The sequence below is a fragment of the Pogonomyrmex barbatus genome, unplaced genomic scaffold (genome assembly GCF_055798465.1).
Source record: "Pogonomyrmex barbatus isolate J1 unplaced genomic scaffold, ASM5579846v1 scaffold16, whole genome shotgun sequence".
Lineage (NCBI taxonomy): Eukaryota > Metazoa > Arthropoda > Insecta > Hymenoptera > Formicidae > Pogonomyrmex > Pogonomyrmex barbatus.
Genome location: NW_028297112.1, coordinates 1,465,260 through 1,481,141, shown reverse-complemented (window position 1 = coordinate 1,481,141; position 15,882 = coordinate 1,465,260). Strand labels below are relative to the sequence as shown.

The window sequence follows — 15,882 nt, the reverse complement described above, 5'->3', positions numbered from 1 at the left end:
AATCGATGGGACTTGAAGCAGAGAGAATAATGAGCGAGCAAGAGAGGGAGAAAGAAAAAGGAGAGAGAGAAAAAATTGTAAGCTCACTTTGTTCAACTTCATTTAACACAACTTTACGTATTTCGAGCTATTGATTTTTCTTCCCGAGTTTATTCTGGCTTTCGACGAAAACGCACGTGCAAGCGCACTGACACATGTGAAAGAAAGAAGAAGAAAAAAGTGGCAAGTAACATTGGTTTTCAACTTCAATCCGCATGGAAATTTTCTACAATTGTAAAAATAACCGATTTTTAAATCCATTTTAGTTCGGCAGAGCAAAAGCAAAAAAAAGTGATGAAGAAACTAAAAAAAAGTTTATTACCTGTAATTGCGCGCGTATTATTTATTTATCGTAATAATATGTTAATATATAAAAAATAATCGAAATTAATATTAATTACAACATAAAATGTTATTACTTTGTTTTATTAAAAAATAATATTATACGTTTAAAAATAAAAGAAGAAACAAGAGAAATAAAGGAATTAACAGAGAAATATAAAAATATATAAAATAAAAATAAAAAGAAGAGAATTGAGATGTAACAGGATATTAGGAACAATTGAGATGTGATATTTGAGGAAAAGGATAAGTTATGGAAAATACGACGATATGTGTAAGTGTCAGAAAATAAAATACAGAGAGAGGAAGCACGAGCTATGATACAAAAAAATTAGGAAATATGGTAGTATATGTAACAGACATGATAAAATGATAGATGTTGGGAAAAAAAACAGAAAATAAAGAGAAGTTACATCAAAAACATAGACAAAGCTAAAGAAGAGTTACAAATAGTTGAAATAAAATACGAAATAAAATAAGTATACGTGCAGCGAGATAAGTAAGGAAAAGTAAATAATCAGAAATTAAGTGGAATATAGCGTAAGACAAATATGTATTTTTTTGCGTTGTGCTCTCAATTAATGAAACATTCTAAATGGCTATGAAAAGTAACGAACAAAATGACAGAATATATAATGTGTAGAATTAAATGTAAATGCTACCTAATTAATTTATAAATATTTAAGTTTACAATTCTTCATGGAATTAATCGTAGTTAATTCTCTTTTCAGGATATGGCCAGCAGCACAGATATATAGGATGCCGACGCTTTCACGATCTGTAATGAGAACGGTAATTATAGAAAAAAGATGAAGATTCTCACAAAATACAATAAAGTGATCTTCAGCTTACACTGGTAAAGCATTCCAATGACAGATCCATAACCTTTCCGATTGTAATCGTTAATCGTTTTTGCGATCTGAGTATCAGAAACGATATCGTTCGACTCTCATTTACATGCACATCATACCAAAGAGATTCATACGCCGCATCCGCGATATGTTGACTCTGACAGCCGGATAAAACAAAAAAGCATTATTATTTTAAACATAAACACAATTTTCACATTACGTAAAATGTGACAGCAGAATTAAATTTAGAAAGTTATATAAATAAAAGCCAATCGTCAATAATCCTTATATAACTGCGGCGATTAAATCGATGTAAATGTAAAAATCTACGTAATATGCGCTTGATTGTTGAGAGTTGAAGTTTACAGAATAGTTATTAATTAAATGTCACTCGCTGCCAAGATAGAATGTTATATTCGTAGACGACTTTAAAATGAATTACAAAAGTCGAGTTGCCGAGTAAACATTACACGCTAACCTTTGTACTCAAGTATTCTCCGGCAAAGCAAAAACTGAACGCCTCGAGGTTCATGACGATGTAAAATAGCAGAGTTTTCACCAATATTGTAGAAAGGTCTGGACTGTTTATTGACTGCAACATTATTTGCATTAATATTCTTTATACTCCTTTTCACTTTCACTCATCCTTTAAACTACGTAATTATCGCAATTCACTAAAAAAAGAAATCCCTTCTTTTTTAATGTAATTATTATAGAAAATAATATTGAATGGAATTCTAATTGAATGTTAAAATTCAATATAATTGTTTAGTTATTCTTATTAAATTATTAATAATCTACTTTTAATTATTTTTAAGCCAAAATTATATTCTGAATATTTTCGCGTCAACAAATTTTTAAATGATATAACTTTAACTGCTGAGAGACAAGAAGTTTTAATAATTAATTTTTTATTAATGCTTTATAATTTAACTCACAATAACGATAACAAATCCTATGGAGCAAATAATCAAAGTATTCGATACAAATTGCATCAGCGCAATGTAACAATAAAGATTCTCAACATTTTCTATATATAGAATAATCTTCTGATGTTTCCCTATTAAATTACTCATTGTAATTTTGGTTAAGGTATGCATACTCTTTTTAGAAAAAACATTCATCAACCGTTCTCGTAAGATATCGATCTGGCCACCAATATGAAATACCTAAAAATCAGCAAAAAACACAATAATTATTGTGATAAACCTTATAATTTTTTATATAACAAAATTATTAGAAACATATGCGTGCATATATACAAGTTAATTGAGTAAAATTAATAGAAAAGCATACAAGTAAAATCTTTTACTTTAGTAAAAAATATTTTTATTTTATTATTTCGTACATATTTTCGTACGTAATTATAAAATATTTGCAGTTAATTATATATATATATATATTTGTATATAAAATTATATATAGAATTAAGATTTATCGATTATACAAAGTTATCTAAGAGGATAAAAGATTTGAAAGTTATTACAAATTAAAGGAATAAAGTTTTAATTTATGTACTTCTCTTCTAGACATTACTTTAAAATAAATTAAATTAACTATATAATAACTAGAATAGTTTAAATTTTAATTTCTGGAATTGGTTTAAAATTTTATTTACATTCAATTATTGAAAATTTAATAATGGGAAGTTGACGGTTATTTCCCTAAAATGTTTCCCTCGAGATGTGGCAATAAATCTTTTGGAAACTTACCAACGTCATGATTAAAGCGTTTAACACATCGATAGCACACGCTTGCGTTACCAAGTGAAAAAATTGCGCGATCATTACGAGCTCGTGCACGGGTGAGCTGTTGCTGTCGAAGGGAAATTCCATCCTCAGGATAAGCGCTCGAACAGGAACAGTTGATATATTAAAGTTATCACCCGCCGTATTGGACAGAATTACGCCGAGACTGTAGGTCACCACAGCAGCCATGTGAAGGCCGATAATTGCATTCGAAACGCGATATGACAGATTAGCCATGTTCGTTGTCGTATGCATACTAAATGAATCTCCCGCGCATTCTTTCCAATCCGCGGCGATCATCGTCAAGATACTACGAAACTTTCTACACTCGTATTGGAAGATAAATTCCGAGTAGTAACTTAACGGAATTGCAAACTTGAAATTATTATTATTTATTTCAAAAATTGAAAATTATTATATGGCAACGAGAAATGTGAAATCAGAGAATAATCGGACGGACTCACCGTTGATGGGTCCAGAAGATAATCAGTTTGAAGAGCAACAGACTGTATGCCAAAGAGCTGCTCAGATTGTCCATCAAATCCATTAGTTCATCGGTGCGGTAGTGCAGGACGATGTAAGCATACTGACAGATTTGTACGATAATTAACGTCGCGGACCAAAACAATCTGCGCAAAGCGGTAAACGAGACGTCGGGCCAAACACCGAAAGCACGAAGAACGAATTTTATAGAAAAGCATATCGTACTTGTGGCAGACATTTTCGTAATTATTAGGAGAAAGAAGCTCCTTAAGGATTTATGAAGTATCGGACATCGGCAGATGTTGTGTGTTTCTTTGATCGCGAGATATATCGCAAAATGCTGAAGATTGGAATATTACTACGAAAAGCGCATCGGAAGCAAATGACCAACCAAGAACGATAAAAGATTAAATATCATTTTCTTAATACTAGACGTGAGATGCACGATTGTAACTATAGCTCCACAATTATGAAACCATTACAAACTACTATTACAAAAGAAAAGCAGAACATTCGTAGAATTTGTTCTTTCACTTCATTTTTCCCTCTCTCTTTCTTTGTCTTTCTCTCTTTATCTTTTTTCTTTATCTTAAATGTAATGCAACAGCAACGAATTATAAGATTAAAAAATGCAAAACGGCGTGCGCGCAGTAAGTGTATAATGTTCGAATGAAAATCCCGTGGAAAAATAAAAGAAAAATTGTTGGAACTGGAGCAAACAATTTCCCCACGAGAGGGGAAAGCAGCCACGGGATTGCATTGTCCGATCTCATTTAATAAACATTGCGTATCTCGAGTTATCGATCTACTACCTGGCAACTCCTGGAGTTTATTCTTCTTGCGTTTCGAACGAAAGGCATAAGCGCGTGCAAGTTGATACACATGGGAGAAAATGGGGTAAACAATATTGCGATAGTTCTCAACACTTTTAATTGTGTGGAAATTTTTTGCAACTAACAAAAACTGACCGTTAACGCTCATTAGAAATTCTTTCGATGTAAATAACAAGTAGTAACGCTTTAATACATCGCAAGTAGAACCGATATGTAAGAGGCCGAAGCTTTTACAACCTGTAATAATATCATCGGAGATCATTGTAAAAAAAGTAAAAACGTATTAATTATAAACATTTAAACATATAACATAATATGTATGTATGTACAGAGTGTTGTAATTAATGATTCATTTCTCATGGAGTAGAACAGATTATTCTGAACAGAGAAGTTGTGAAACATTTTATGATTTTATAATAATTAGTGAGATGTATTAATTAAAAATCCGCAAATGAATGTGCGTCCACGTGAAAATGCAACCCACATTATTCACGCTTACACTTGCTAGAAACACGAGGTTGAAAGTGTGATGCAAAGACAGAACTGTTTGTAGTGCACATCGACCGCAAATGCGTAACGTTGAATAGTTGGATCTCTCTCTGTATGCTTGCGTCTGTCGGCAAACCGAGAGGATGTGCTCATTCGACGATCTTTAGTCATTAATTTCTCATTAATTATTGCAAAAATCGGAAAATGGTTAAGAACTTTTCTGCTCAATTTAACTCACTCATCCACAGCGATGTATCATTAATTATCAAACGCTCTGTGAATATAAAATGATAAAAGTCGAACCAAATTATTATATATATATATTTTTTTAAATTTAAAAAAATGAGTTAGTAATAATATTCAAGAAGATAAATAACATTTTCTATTATTAATTCTAGATAATCATTTAGACAGAATAATTTTATAATTTTTATAATTTTTAGTATAAAATTTGAATTAAAAGAATTTGTTTATAAAACAAGTCTGAAATACACTTACGCTACTAAATCGTTCCAAAGACAAATTCATGACTTTTCCGATTGTAATAGTTAATTGATTTTGCGATCTCATTATCATAAACAATATAATTCGACTGTCTTTGGGATTTGATTCGTACCAAAGAGAATCGTACGCAGCATCTCCAATGGTATTACTCTATTAAATAAAAAGATCTTGTTGCTTTTACAAACATAATTATAAACGTAATATTCTATTTGTAAATGATATTTCTTCCAATATCTAACTTTAGCGCTTAAATATTCTCCGGCGAAACAAAATGCAAACGGCTCCATATTCATAGCGAGGTAAAATAAGAGAGTTCTGATTATACTCTTCGATGCTTCGGGTCGACCGATTGACTGGAAATTAAGAAACGTCCTAAGAAAGTAATGGAAAAGCAATAAAAATGATGAATAATTAAAAAAAAATGGATTACGCTCTTTTATTCTGCAAGTTTAACAGCAATTTCTATAATATTATATATACTCTTCAGCGCATGGAATAAAACTCAAGTAGAATCAAAATCGCTCACCGCAACTATTACAAAACCCAAGCAACAGATAATTAAAGTGTTTAACACGAACAGCACTATTGCTATATATGAATACAGATCTTCGATTTGCTTCGAAAAGATGATGATTTTCTGATGTTTCTTTATTATCTTTTTTACCGTAAAATGATTCAAACTGCGTTTTTCTGCAAAAATTGTTATCAGCCCTTTGCAAAGAATATCGATTTGACCGCCTATATGCAATACCTAAAACGAAAATAGTCTTTCTTAATTATCCCACACAAAAATAGAAGTTAAATTTGCAAAGTCTAATATTGTAAATGTTATATAATAATATAAATATTATGTAACATGCATTAAATTAAATGTATAATTTAATAAAATCCTTTTAAAATGCAAGAAGCAAAACAAACCAAAATGATTAATAAATTATTTTTAATAATGCAAACAAGATGCATAACAAGGTTAAAAATAATAATAATAATAATAAAATATTAAAAAGAATTAATTTCTATAAAAAAATAAAAATAGTAAGTAATTATATAAGGTAATATAATAATATAATAATTTCAGATAAACCGAACTTACCAGATTTATGAGCAAAGCGTTCAATAGGCCGATTACGTCGGAGCACAATATCAAATGAAGAAATTGAACAATTAGAACTAACTCATATACGAATCTTTGGTTGGTGTCAAATGGTAACTCCATGTCCAGAATGAGCATTTGCGTGGAAACGTTGGAAGCTGTGCCGTCATCCAGTCTTAAGAAGATTTTGCTGCTAAAAAGAACTACAGCCGTCGAATAAAAAATCACTATCGTGTTAGCGAAGCGATGTGACAGCTTGGCATTGTATGTTGTCACAAACATACTGAATTCCGTGGTGGAACACTTTTCCCAATCAATCGCCATCATCGTCAATATCCTATTGAACGTTCTACGAACGGTTTTCATTAATTGATTATAAATTGTGATAGCGGTCGCAACAAAGCGCTGTGCAAACCATCCATGAAAAATTTATCATCATGCAATGACTTTATCGATGCGTGTCCACTCATTTTCCCATTGCGTATGTAATAATTAGTTTATTACATCAATTTATCTTCAATTTAACTTTACTGTATTATTCAATTTTGTTGTGCGCGATTGCCAAATAATTTGCTTTATCAAAGCGGTAATTGTTGAAACTGAGATATAATACTAAATTTATAACAAACCTAATATCTTTAAACAATGCAATTAAATTGTAATACATATATTATAAATTTTTCATTTTTGATAGTGCAGATCTCACAAATGTCGCTGCATATCTCACCGCTGTTTACACCAAAAAATGACGAGTTTAATTAACAATATCAAATACGCTATTGTTGCACTTAAAATGTTCATTATTTCGGAAAAGTCAATCAAATGGAATTGTTTTACGATATATCGATATTGAAAAATTTGCTCGATTAGGAGCGCGACGAACCAAAATAGTCTACGTAATAAAACACACGATACGTTTGGCCATATGCCAAAAATTCGAAGCCAGATTTCTATTGTGTAACTAATTGTATTCTTTACTTTCATATCTCCACCGTTATTATTTTACACCGTTTTAGCGCACCGATCCGAATAAGAGAATTTTAAACAGTGTTAAAAAAATATCTGGACGATAGTTGTGTACAATGTGATATTTCTATACTAAAAGCTTCTATAAACTGAAAGCTTCGGGGAGGATTCGAGAGAGCCGCCCCTCCTACGAACCACAACTTATTAAATATTTTGCTCGGAACGTGCACAAACTGCGGATGCTACTGTCGATAAAAAAAAAAAAAGAAGTTTCCGGGTGACCGACCTTCTCCCTCTCGAATTCTCAGGCGAAATGGTAGTGTATTGCGCAGGGCGTTATTCTCTTTAAAAATTCAAGCAGTAGCAGATAGTAACACGCAAACATACACCGTGGACATTAAATTGTGTTTGGTGACCGTAAGAAAAGTTTCGTATTTCCATAGATGGGGGAGAATTTTGAAGAGAAGAGAGAAAGAAGGAGGAAAGGTGAAGAAAGCAAAAGTTTCTTTTTCCGAGATTTTTCCCTCAATATCGAAAGATATTCTTCCCTGCGCGGCAAGTGCGGCAAGTATGCACGCGTTCGCAACTTATTCTTTTAAAAAATGTAAATCATACGATTTCGGATGAAACTCTGGTGTATGTCAGATACAGGCTGCGCGCAATAATCGTGAAAAAGTAAGCCGGAAACTCGAGAGACAGGGAAACGGAGTGCTGAGTGAAGTTTTATATTCCAGTAACAACGGCGTTCCTCGCACACGACAAACATAATATCAGTTCTAAAGATCATAACATGCAAAGAGCTTATGCTAATCTTTTAGGAAACATTGTCATCTTATACAAATACATATATATCTAACAAAAAGAAGATATAATTATATTAGAAATAAAAGTATAATATTTAAAATAATATAATAATGATTTATTTTTTTATAAAATAAAAATTGTTATATACTATAAGGACTTCTCTCATTTTATAATTTTATGCTATTATTTCATGCTATTTTGATGCTGTGATGACATCTACTATCGAGATTGAGCTTAATATTCAGTCGATGCCAATAGAACGGAAATATATGACGCCGACGCTTTTACAACCTACAATATTAATTGAATATTGGTAACGTATTAATAATATATTCAATGTATATGATATTAGATATTAACATTAATATTAATAATCAATTAATTATAAACAACTAGCTTTAAAAGTTAAATTTTTTTATGTATCTTTAACTCTTCTAATAAAAAAACATTTTGCTTTATTAACTTTTTTAAAATATTAAAAAATAAATAATAGTGTAATATTAAAATATATTTTTTAAACTTGTAGAATCTATTAGAAGTAATGAAATTTATGTTGTAAAAAATCTTACGCTAGTAAAACGTTCCAAAGAGAGATCCATGATCTTCCCAACCGTAATAGTCAATCGTTTTTGCGATCTTAGGATTACGAGCAGCATAAGTCTGCTCTTTTCGCTCGTAACGTCATACCAAAGAGAATCATAAGCCGCATCTCCGATTATTTTACTCTATAAAAGAAAGATAAATCTTGGATGTTCATGTATAATTAAAACCGCCAGCATCGCAGGCTCCTCGGCGCTAACCTTAGCAGTCAAGTATTCACCGGCAAAACAATATATAAATGCTTCAAGATTCATTACAAGATAAAATAATACGGATCTTGTTAAGATCGCTGGCCCTTCGGGTGTACCGATTGACTGTAATATTAAACGCGTATTAATTTAAAAATGATCTATATTTATGTATTATAATATACCGCTCAAGTAGAACAAAAAGTCATATAAATGATATGTCAAAATAATATTATTTGATCATTTACATAATTTTTTGTTCTACTTGGGCAAAGAATCAAAGTAGTTCAATATCTATAATTTTTATCAACGTCAAATTGATCGAATTTGCAAAGTAACGTTTCACCGATGTTACTCACGGTGACGATAATAAATCCTAAACAGCATATAATGAGAGTATCCGACACGAATAAGATCAACGCGATGTACGTGTAAAGGCTTTCGATGTTCTCCGAAAACGTGATAATCCGTTGATGCTTCGTTATCAATGTCTTCATCGTTATCCCATCCATATCATGGTCATTTTTGGTCATATTTTTGGAAAAAATGTTCAGTAGCCAGTCGCGAAGGATGTCAATTTGACCACCGATATGTAGTATCTAGGATTCACGCTTTAAGTGACAGAGTCGCGATAATTTTGCATCGCATCAAGTGACATTACGAACTCACCAGAGTGACGATGAGCGAATTTATCATGGAAATTCCACAGCCGCACATTGCCAGATGAAGAAACTCGAAGATTGTAACGAGCACATAAGTGCGAGACGTGTCAATTTGGAAAGGCAGCTTCAACTTCAAGATATGTTCCCGCGCGGACACGTTCATCCTTTGAATATCACCGGCGTTAACAGCAAGCACGCCGCAGCTGTACAGAACTATGGCAGTTAGTTGAAAGCCAATGATCCAGTTTGTGAAGCGATGCGAGAGCCTGGCCTTGTTGGTCGTGATATGCAAACTGCAGTCAGTCAAAATGCAGTTCTTCCAGTCCACGACCATCATTTGCAATATGTCGGAGAACGTTCTATGAAGAATTCAATGCAATTAAGGAGAAGTGGTGTTTTACATCATTATCTCATTCAAGTACATATATACTTAGACTAAATTAATATATAATTATTATTTTATAATCATTGATAATTATTTTTATAATTATAAATATATTTATTTATTAATATATATTAAGAATTAATTAAAATATAAAAATGACAGGATAATAATGTTATTTATTCATCAAATCACATTATACATAAAATAGTACTAATAATAATTTTTGTAATCCCTTTGATACTCACATATTTTATATTTTTATTTTAATTAATTGTAATTGATGAATATTATATAATTTGCGACGAGGTATGTCTTACCGCTGATTCACCCATAAAATCCCGAGTTTGATGAACAGCAGACTGTATGTCATGGCACTACTCACACCATCCATAAAATTGGAAAAACTATCTGTGTAATAATGCACCGCTACATAATGATACTGAAAAAATTGCACTGTGCTGAGCATGACGATCCAAAAGAATCTGTACAAAATGGTCGATGGTAGATAGGGCCAGATACCGCACACGCAAAGACCGATCTTTACCACACGACTAACCGTACTCATCTCCATGTTTCTCGAGAACAGGAAACGGGCCGAGGACGAGGATCGCTCGAGGTGTGCGTACGCTACAACTCTGCTGGAAAATCCGAGGAGGTGGAGCCAAACATAGCCCCGTGTCGCTAAAAATCCACCAATAGGAAAAACCATTCATTAAATATTCTTCTCGCCACGTATCGCAAACTTTGACAAACTCGGAACCACGTGCGACGATCTCATCACAACTTGTCAATATGAAAAATTGAGGGAATATCATATTTTTCCTTCGCAAAGTCGAGTTTCCGACCACGGACAATGTGATCGCGTGTGTTTTCTTTAAAAATGCAACAGGCTTGGGAGTGCAGCTTCCCCAACACGCACGACGCAAAGTTGAAAAGTTTCGCCGCCGGGGATGTGTCGCGAGGGAGAAGGACAATAACAGATTGGAGCTACGCTTTGCTAAAACAGGCTGTATGCAAGGTTCATAATACTTGTATTACGAATAGTTGGCAAATTGGAAGAACGACGAAAACATTCATAGTGACATATGCCGGAATACACAGGGTGTTCCGCGAGACTTCTGCCACCGCTCGTAAAAAAATAGATGGGATCGACATGAACATAAAAGTCCCATATCATTTTGTGATATTCGCAATAATCGAGATATTAATTATTAAAAATCACCGTATTAGCCCGGCAAGCGCGCGCGTAAGATATTCTCACCCGGCGATCATTGATAGGTGAGGAATTGTTTACTTCAAGCGGCTCGTGTGTGGTTATTGCCGTATAGTAAAGAAATTCGTCGATTTTCAGTGTGATTTTTTTTTTGTAATCAAAATACACATCAAAATATATTGCATCTATTTCATGTTACTTCATCAAATTAAACGTGATAAAAGTAAATAAATAAATTTAACATTACATAGCATAAAGAAAAAAACTACGCTTTGATTAAAAAAATAAACGTATCAAATGCAAGATTGTATGCAAAATTATGATAATTCAAGACTTGATGCAGGCTCAAAGTGTCAAGAGAAAGTAAAATTGCGAAAGTTTGTTTTTTCGCATCATCTTTCTGCAAGAGATGAGCAAACAGAAAACTTCAGAAAATAAATGATAAAAAGATTCGAATTCGATATTCTTATTAATAATTTTGAAAAATAATTAATATTAGATAAAAAAAATGTCACGTAATTTTCTTTTTGACCTCATATTAATAATTATATATAATGTCTTTTCGTTATATAAAAAGATATATTAGTATCTTAATTATTTATAAAAAAATAGAATAATAACATTTTTTAAAACAAATTTCATATATTTTGTTACTAAATTCTATTGATACTATTGTTTTATATAATTATTATTGCTTTACATTATTATTTTCAAGTCATCGCCAACAGCACCGATATATACGATAACGATGCTTTTATTACCTAAAATTATTGCTTGTGATCTATATTATAAATATATATTTATACAAAATATTTTTCATAAATATTATTTCTAGCGACACGTTGTGTCATTATTTATAACAAGATAACAAATTCCTATTTTTCGTTTTAATTGAAATTTAAATAAACGATAAAATAATATTTTAAAATTAAAATCTATAATAAAATTCTTAAAAATATTTGAGTTTTATGTTACAAAAATAAATAAATGCTCCAAAAATATTATAAAATAAATCTTACGCTGGTAAATCGATATAAAGAGAGGTCCATCATTTTTCCACTTGTGATCGTCAGTCTTTTCTGGGACCTTATAATGAGAAACAGTACAATCCTACTTTCTTTCGCTGGAAAATCATACCAGAGAGAATCGTACGCCGCATTTCCAATCATTTTGCTCTGAAAGAGAAAAAAAATGAAATGTTTGAAATGTTCTCAATTAATGAAGCTGTCATTTTTTTCTGACCTTGGCACTTAAATATTCGCCAAAGAAACAGTATATGAACGCCTCGAGGTTCATCGTGATGTAGAATAATAAGGATTTCACTATAACCGCGGGTGCATCAAGTGACTAAAATTTTCATGCACAGCTTAATAATCTAGTCTTATTTTAGTTACACATATACTTATTAATTTTTTTAGTTATACATATATTGTATTTTATCAAATTATCAAATATCATTTTCCACGTGTGTACTCACGGTGACAATAATAAATCCCAAGCAACATATAATAATCGTGTCTGATAAAAGCATCATCAACGCGATATACGTGTACATATTCTCGATATTTTCTGCAAATGCGATGATCTTCTGGTGCTTTATAATCATCGAGCGTATCGTAATTTCATCCGTCGCACCTATCGTATCTTTCGAAAAGGCTTTTGTCAACCATTCTCGAAGAATATCAATTTGACCGCAAACGTGAAGTATCTAAGATTACATAGCTTGATGATCTCTCTTAGAAAGATAAAAGTCATTTTAAATTATTTTTTAAGGCATCAAAAAGAAATGTAAGAAAAAAGTAATGTGAGATAGACCATGAATAAAATTTAAAAAATTTATTCTAATTTTACTAACTAAATAATGCAGATAGTATAGATTTTACGAGGTCTTTCCTTGTGTTTCTATATATAATTGTACAAATTATTTATATATAATATCATATAATTTATAAGATATTATTAAAAAAAATTAAAATATATATATAATTTAATATATTGTCAACCGATTTATATGCAATTTGATTGTGAAAAGAAATTAAAAAAATAGAATCCCGTTTGTTTTAACTTATAATGGGCATATATCGTACAATTTAAACTTACCAAAATGACAAGAAGTGAATTAATAATCGAAATGCCACCGCCGACTAAAAACAGGTGATAAAATTGAACAGATTGAACCGCTGTATAAATAGAATTTGTGCTAATGTTGAATGGTAGCTCCATTTTCAGAATGAGTTCACGTGCATACGGCTCCGATCTCTCGGGATTATTCGTATTAGAGGCGAGTACGCCAACACTGTATAAAGATACAGAGGCCACTTGCATGCCGACGATCCATCTCGAAGCGCGACGTGCAAGATTCGCCGTGTCCGCCATTACGCGCGAATTATAGCGATTCAAGATGTAATCCTGCCAGTCCGCAGACATCATTTGCAATAGATCGAAAAATATTCTATAGAACCATAGATACACCGTTCCCGTTATTTTAAATGTCGTCTATCATAAAATTACATTAATTTTGAATTTGGCAAAAATGTCTTATTAACCTATTAGAAAGAATCAACAATAATTTATAATATGCAGTGTGTCCCGTAAGTCGAGTTCAATCGCTTAGGAGGATGATTGGAGAACAATCCCAAAAACAAGAAAAAAAAATTGATATAAGCGTATATTCAGAAATGCTGTGTTTTCAAATTATCGCCATTTTTATGTTGAAATTTGAAATTGCTTTGCTTAATCACCTCCTGAGCGATTGAACTTGGCTTACAAGACATCCTGTATATTCGTGCGGATGTTCTCAATTTTTAGTCGAACCGATTGCATAAAATTAAAAAATTATATAATGTCGATAATTTTATCGATAATTTCGAAATATGTATACTAAGAAGAGTAACATGATTTCCCTATTATTTCATAAATACATCTTACCGTTGATGGCTCCAAAGGATAACGAGTTTAATGTAGAGAAGCGAAGACGCCATTGCACTACTCACTCCGTCCATATATTGGGAAAAGTCGTCCATATGAATATTTATCACCACATATCGGTACTGAAAGACTTGAGCCATGCTCAGCATCATGATCCAGTATAATCTAAAGATTACAGTGGATGGCACATACGGCCAGATGCCATAAACGTGAAGCCCGATCCTAACCAGTCGGTTCAGAGTCGTCATTCCTGTATTTCTTTTCGACAACGATGGGAAACACCTCGCGGTGCATCGAGTCGAATAACTTTATTAAGACTAAAACTTATTCACGGGTCGACAGCCGAACATGACCCGTAACTCGTGTCATTGACCATTGAACAATCACTACTTATAAAATATATATTTCTACCATATTGTATGAAAAAAAAAGAGAAAAACTGTAATCATAACTTTATAAATAATGAACACGGGTGGTGGTACCCTCTATCTTTTCGAACTTTCGATGCACGATGCAATTGTATGCCATTTTTAAAAATGTAATATGCAAAGAAAGGAAAAACGCGTCTTCCACGAACTACTCGCCGCGAGGTTGAAAAGTTTCCATGTTGGAGGTGCAACGCGAGGGAGGAGAACGAAAACATATCGGGGGATGTTTTCGTTGAAACGATCTTTACACGATATGTAGTTCGTGTTATAGACAGTTTGATTTCACGACGAAAACAGTGATATACAGTGATGCCAGAATACTTGGTGAAGAAGTTCATCAGATTTAAGTGATTTTTTTTTTAACAATTATGTGTTCTATCACGAAATATTATTATTCTGCTTTGTGTTATCTTGTCAAATTTGAACTTGATAAAATTGGATAAAAATAAGTTTAAAATTATAAACGAAAACGAAAAAAATATATTATAATATATTAAAACATAAATGTCAAGAAACGAAGTTGCTTACGATCATATTAAGTCAAGACTTAAAGATACAAGACTAGAAGTTTCAGGAGAATAAAATTACAAATATTTGTCTTTAGTACCGTTTTTTAAATAAATCATTAAAAAAAATCATTAAAAATCATTAAAAAAGAGAATTAGATCTTGATATTTGTTTTATTAATGTCATGAATACTATCAGATGCAAAATAATATCAGATACAAAAATTAAACAAGAATTTTTATTATGTATTTTTCTCACTTATTAATAATTATAATATTAATTTTTGTGTAAGAAAAAGAGCAAATAATTGAATTACTTACAGTAATGACGTAAAAGAAGAATGAAATAACAGTAGTGTTTCAAGCAAACTTATATATTTTTTTCTATTACTAAATTTACTTATCACACTATTGCTTTAATTATTATTATAACTATTGTCAACATGTCACTTCTTTTTAGTACATCGCCAATAACACCGATATATACGATAATGATGCTTTTATTACCTAAAACATAATTGCTTATAATTCATATTAAAAAGATATGAAATTTTTAAAAATTCTTTTAAAATAATAATAAAAAAAATATAATTACATAATAATATAAAAAAAGATAATAAAACTCTTTATAATAAAATACAATATAACCATTATTCATTGATAATTTTTGCAATTATTAGTGTAATTATTGTTATACTTTTGCAACTATTACTATATTATAATTATTGTTGTAATTAATATGGAAAGATAAAAATAATAAATTTTATTATTATTTTATTATTTTAGCATTGTATTATTTAAATTATTATTATCTGATATA

The 15,882-nt window shown here is 31.3% G+C and overlaps 4 protein-coding genes across 4 annotated transcripts; all 4 read right to left on the bottom strand.

Annotated features, from left to right (window-relative positions):
- Positions 1-31: 31 nt before the first annotated feature.
- LOC105423500 (odorant receptor 10-like) lies at positions 32-4,386 on the bottom strand. The gene is made up of 5 exons (XM_089073825.1): positions 2,945-4,386; positions 2,171-2,401; positions 1,711-1,824; positions 1,234-1,389; positions 32-1,159 (listed from the first exon to the last, which is right to left on the bottom strand). Exons 1-5 carry the CDS (start codon positions 3,278-3,280, stop codon positions 1,109-1,111), a joined length of 888 nt encoding a protein of 295 aa, XP_088929951.1. The 5' UTR covers positions 3,281-4,386; the 3' UTR covers positions 32-1,108.
- Positions 4,381-7,371, bottom strand: LOC105423085 (odorant receptor 4-like). The gene is made up of 6 exons (XM_089073819.1): positions 7,110-7,371; positions 6,383-6,731; positions 5,816-6,040; positions 5,529-5,642; positions 5,284-5,439; positions 4,381-4,533 (listed from the first exon to the last, which is right to left on the bottom strand). The coding sequence occupies exons 1-6, from the start codon at positions 7,364-7,366 to the stop codon at positions 4,483-4,485; spliced, it is 1,152 nt and encodes a 383-aa protein (XP_088929945.1). The 5' UTR covers positions 7,367-7,371; the 3' UTR covers positions 4,381-4,482.
- A 937-nt stretch (positions 7,372-8,308) lies between these two features.
- LOC105423073 (odorant receptor 22c-like) lies at positions 8,309-10,826 on the bottom strand. The gene is made up of 6 exons (XM_011632721.3): positions 10,305-10,826; positions 9,610-9,961; positions 9,300-9,539; positions 8,953-9,066; positions 8,722-8,877; positions 8,309-8,443 (listed from the first exon to the last, which is right to left on the bottom strand). The coding sequence occupies exons 1-6, from the start codon at positions 10,694-10,696 to the stop codon at positions 8,387-8,389; spliced, it is 1,311 nt and encodes a 436-aa protein (XP_011631023.3). The 5' UTR covers positions 10,697-10,826; the 3' UTR covers positions 8,309-8,386.
- Positions 10,827-12,122: 1,296 nt separating this feature from the next.
- LOC105423084 (odorant receptor 22c-like) lies at positions 12,123-14,657 on the bottom strand. The gene is made up of 5 exons (XM_025217308.2): positions 14,129-14,657; positions 13,301-13,652; positions 12,678-12,908; positions 12,443-12,547; positions 12,123-12,375 (listed from the first exon to the last, which is right to left on the bottom strand). Exons 1-5 carry the CDS (start codon positions 14,374-14,376, stop codon positions 12,202-12,204), a joined length of 1,110 nt encoding a protein of 369 aa, XP_025073093.2. The 5' UTR covers positions 14,377-14,657; the 3' UTR covers positions 12,123-12,201.
- Between the last annotated feature and the right edge of the window lie 1,225 nt (positions 14,658-15,882).

Excerpts from the sequence above, each read along its gene's own strand:
- LOC105423073 (XM_011632721.3), bottom strand. The coding sequence starts at position 10,696 with ATGGTTTTTCCTATTGGTGGATTTTTAGCGACACGGGGCTATGTTTGG. Across the intron at positions 9,540-9,609 it reads ATTCGCTCATCGTCACTCTG|ATACTACATATCGGTGGTCA; the intron begins GTGAGTTCGTAA and ends CGTGAATCCTAG. Across the intron at positions 8,878-8,952 it reads GTGAATACTTGACTGCTAAG|AGTAAAATAATCGGAGATGC; the intron begins GTTAGCGCCGAG and ends TTTCTTTTATAG.
- LOC105423500 (XM_089073825.1), bottom strand. The coding sequence starts at position 3,280 with ATGATCGCCGCGGATTGGAAAGAATGCGCGGGAGATTCATTTAGTATG. Across the intron at positions 1,825-2,170 it reads TAGGATTTGTTATCGTTATT|TCAATAAACAGTCCAGACCT; the intron begins GTGAGTTAAATT and ends ATAATGTTGCAG. Across the intron at positions 1,160-1,233 it reads CATTGGAATGCTTTACCAGT|ATCGTGAAAGCGTCGGCATC; the intron begins GTAAGCTGAAGA and ends TTCTCATTACAG.
- LOC105423085 (XM_089073819.1), bottom strand. The coding sequence starts at position 7,366 with ATGAAAGTAAAGAATACAATTAGTTACACAATAGAAATCTGGCTTCGA. Across the intron at positions 5,643-5,815 it reads TGGGTTTTGTAATAGTTGCG|TCAATCGGTCGACCCGAAGC; the intron begins GTGAGCGATTTT and ends CTTAATTTCCAG. Across the intron at positions 5,440-5,528 it reads GAGAATATTTAAGCGCTAAA|AGTAATACCATTGGAGATGC; the intron begins GTTAGATATTGG and ends TTTATTTAATAG.
- LOC105423084 (XM_025217308.2), bottom strand. The coding sequence starts at position 14,376 with ATGACGACTCTGAACCGACTGGTTAGGATCGGGCTTCACGTTTATGGC. Across the intron at positions 12,909-13,300 it reads ATTCACTTCTTGTCATTTTG|ATACTTCACGTTTGCGGTCA; the intron begins GTAAGTTTAAAT and ends ATGTAATCTTAG. Across the intron at positions 12,548-12,677 it reads TGGGATTTATTATTGTCACC|TCACTTGATGCACCCGCGGT; the intron begins GTGAGTACACAC and ends TGAAAATTTTAG.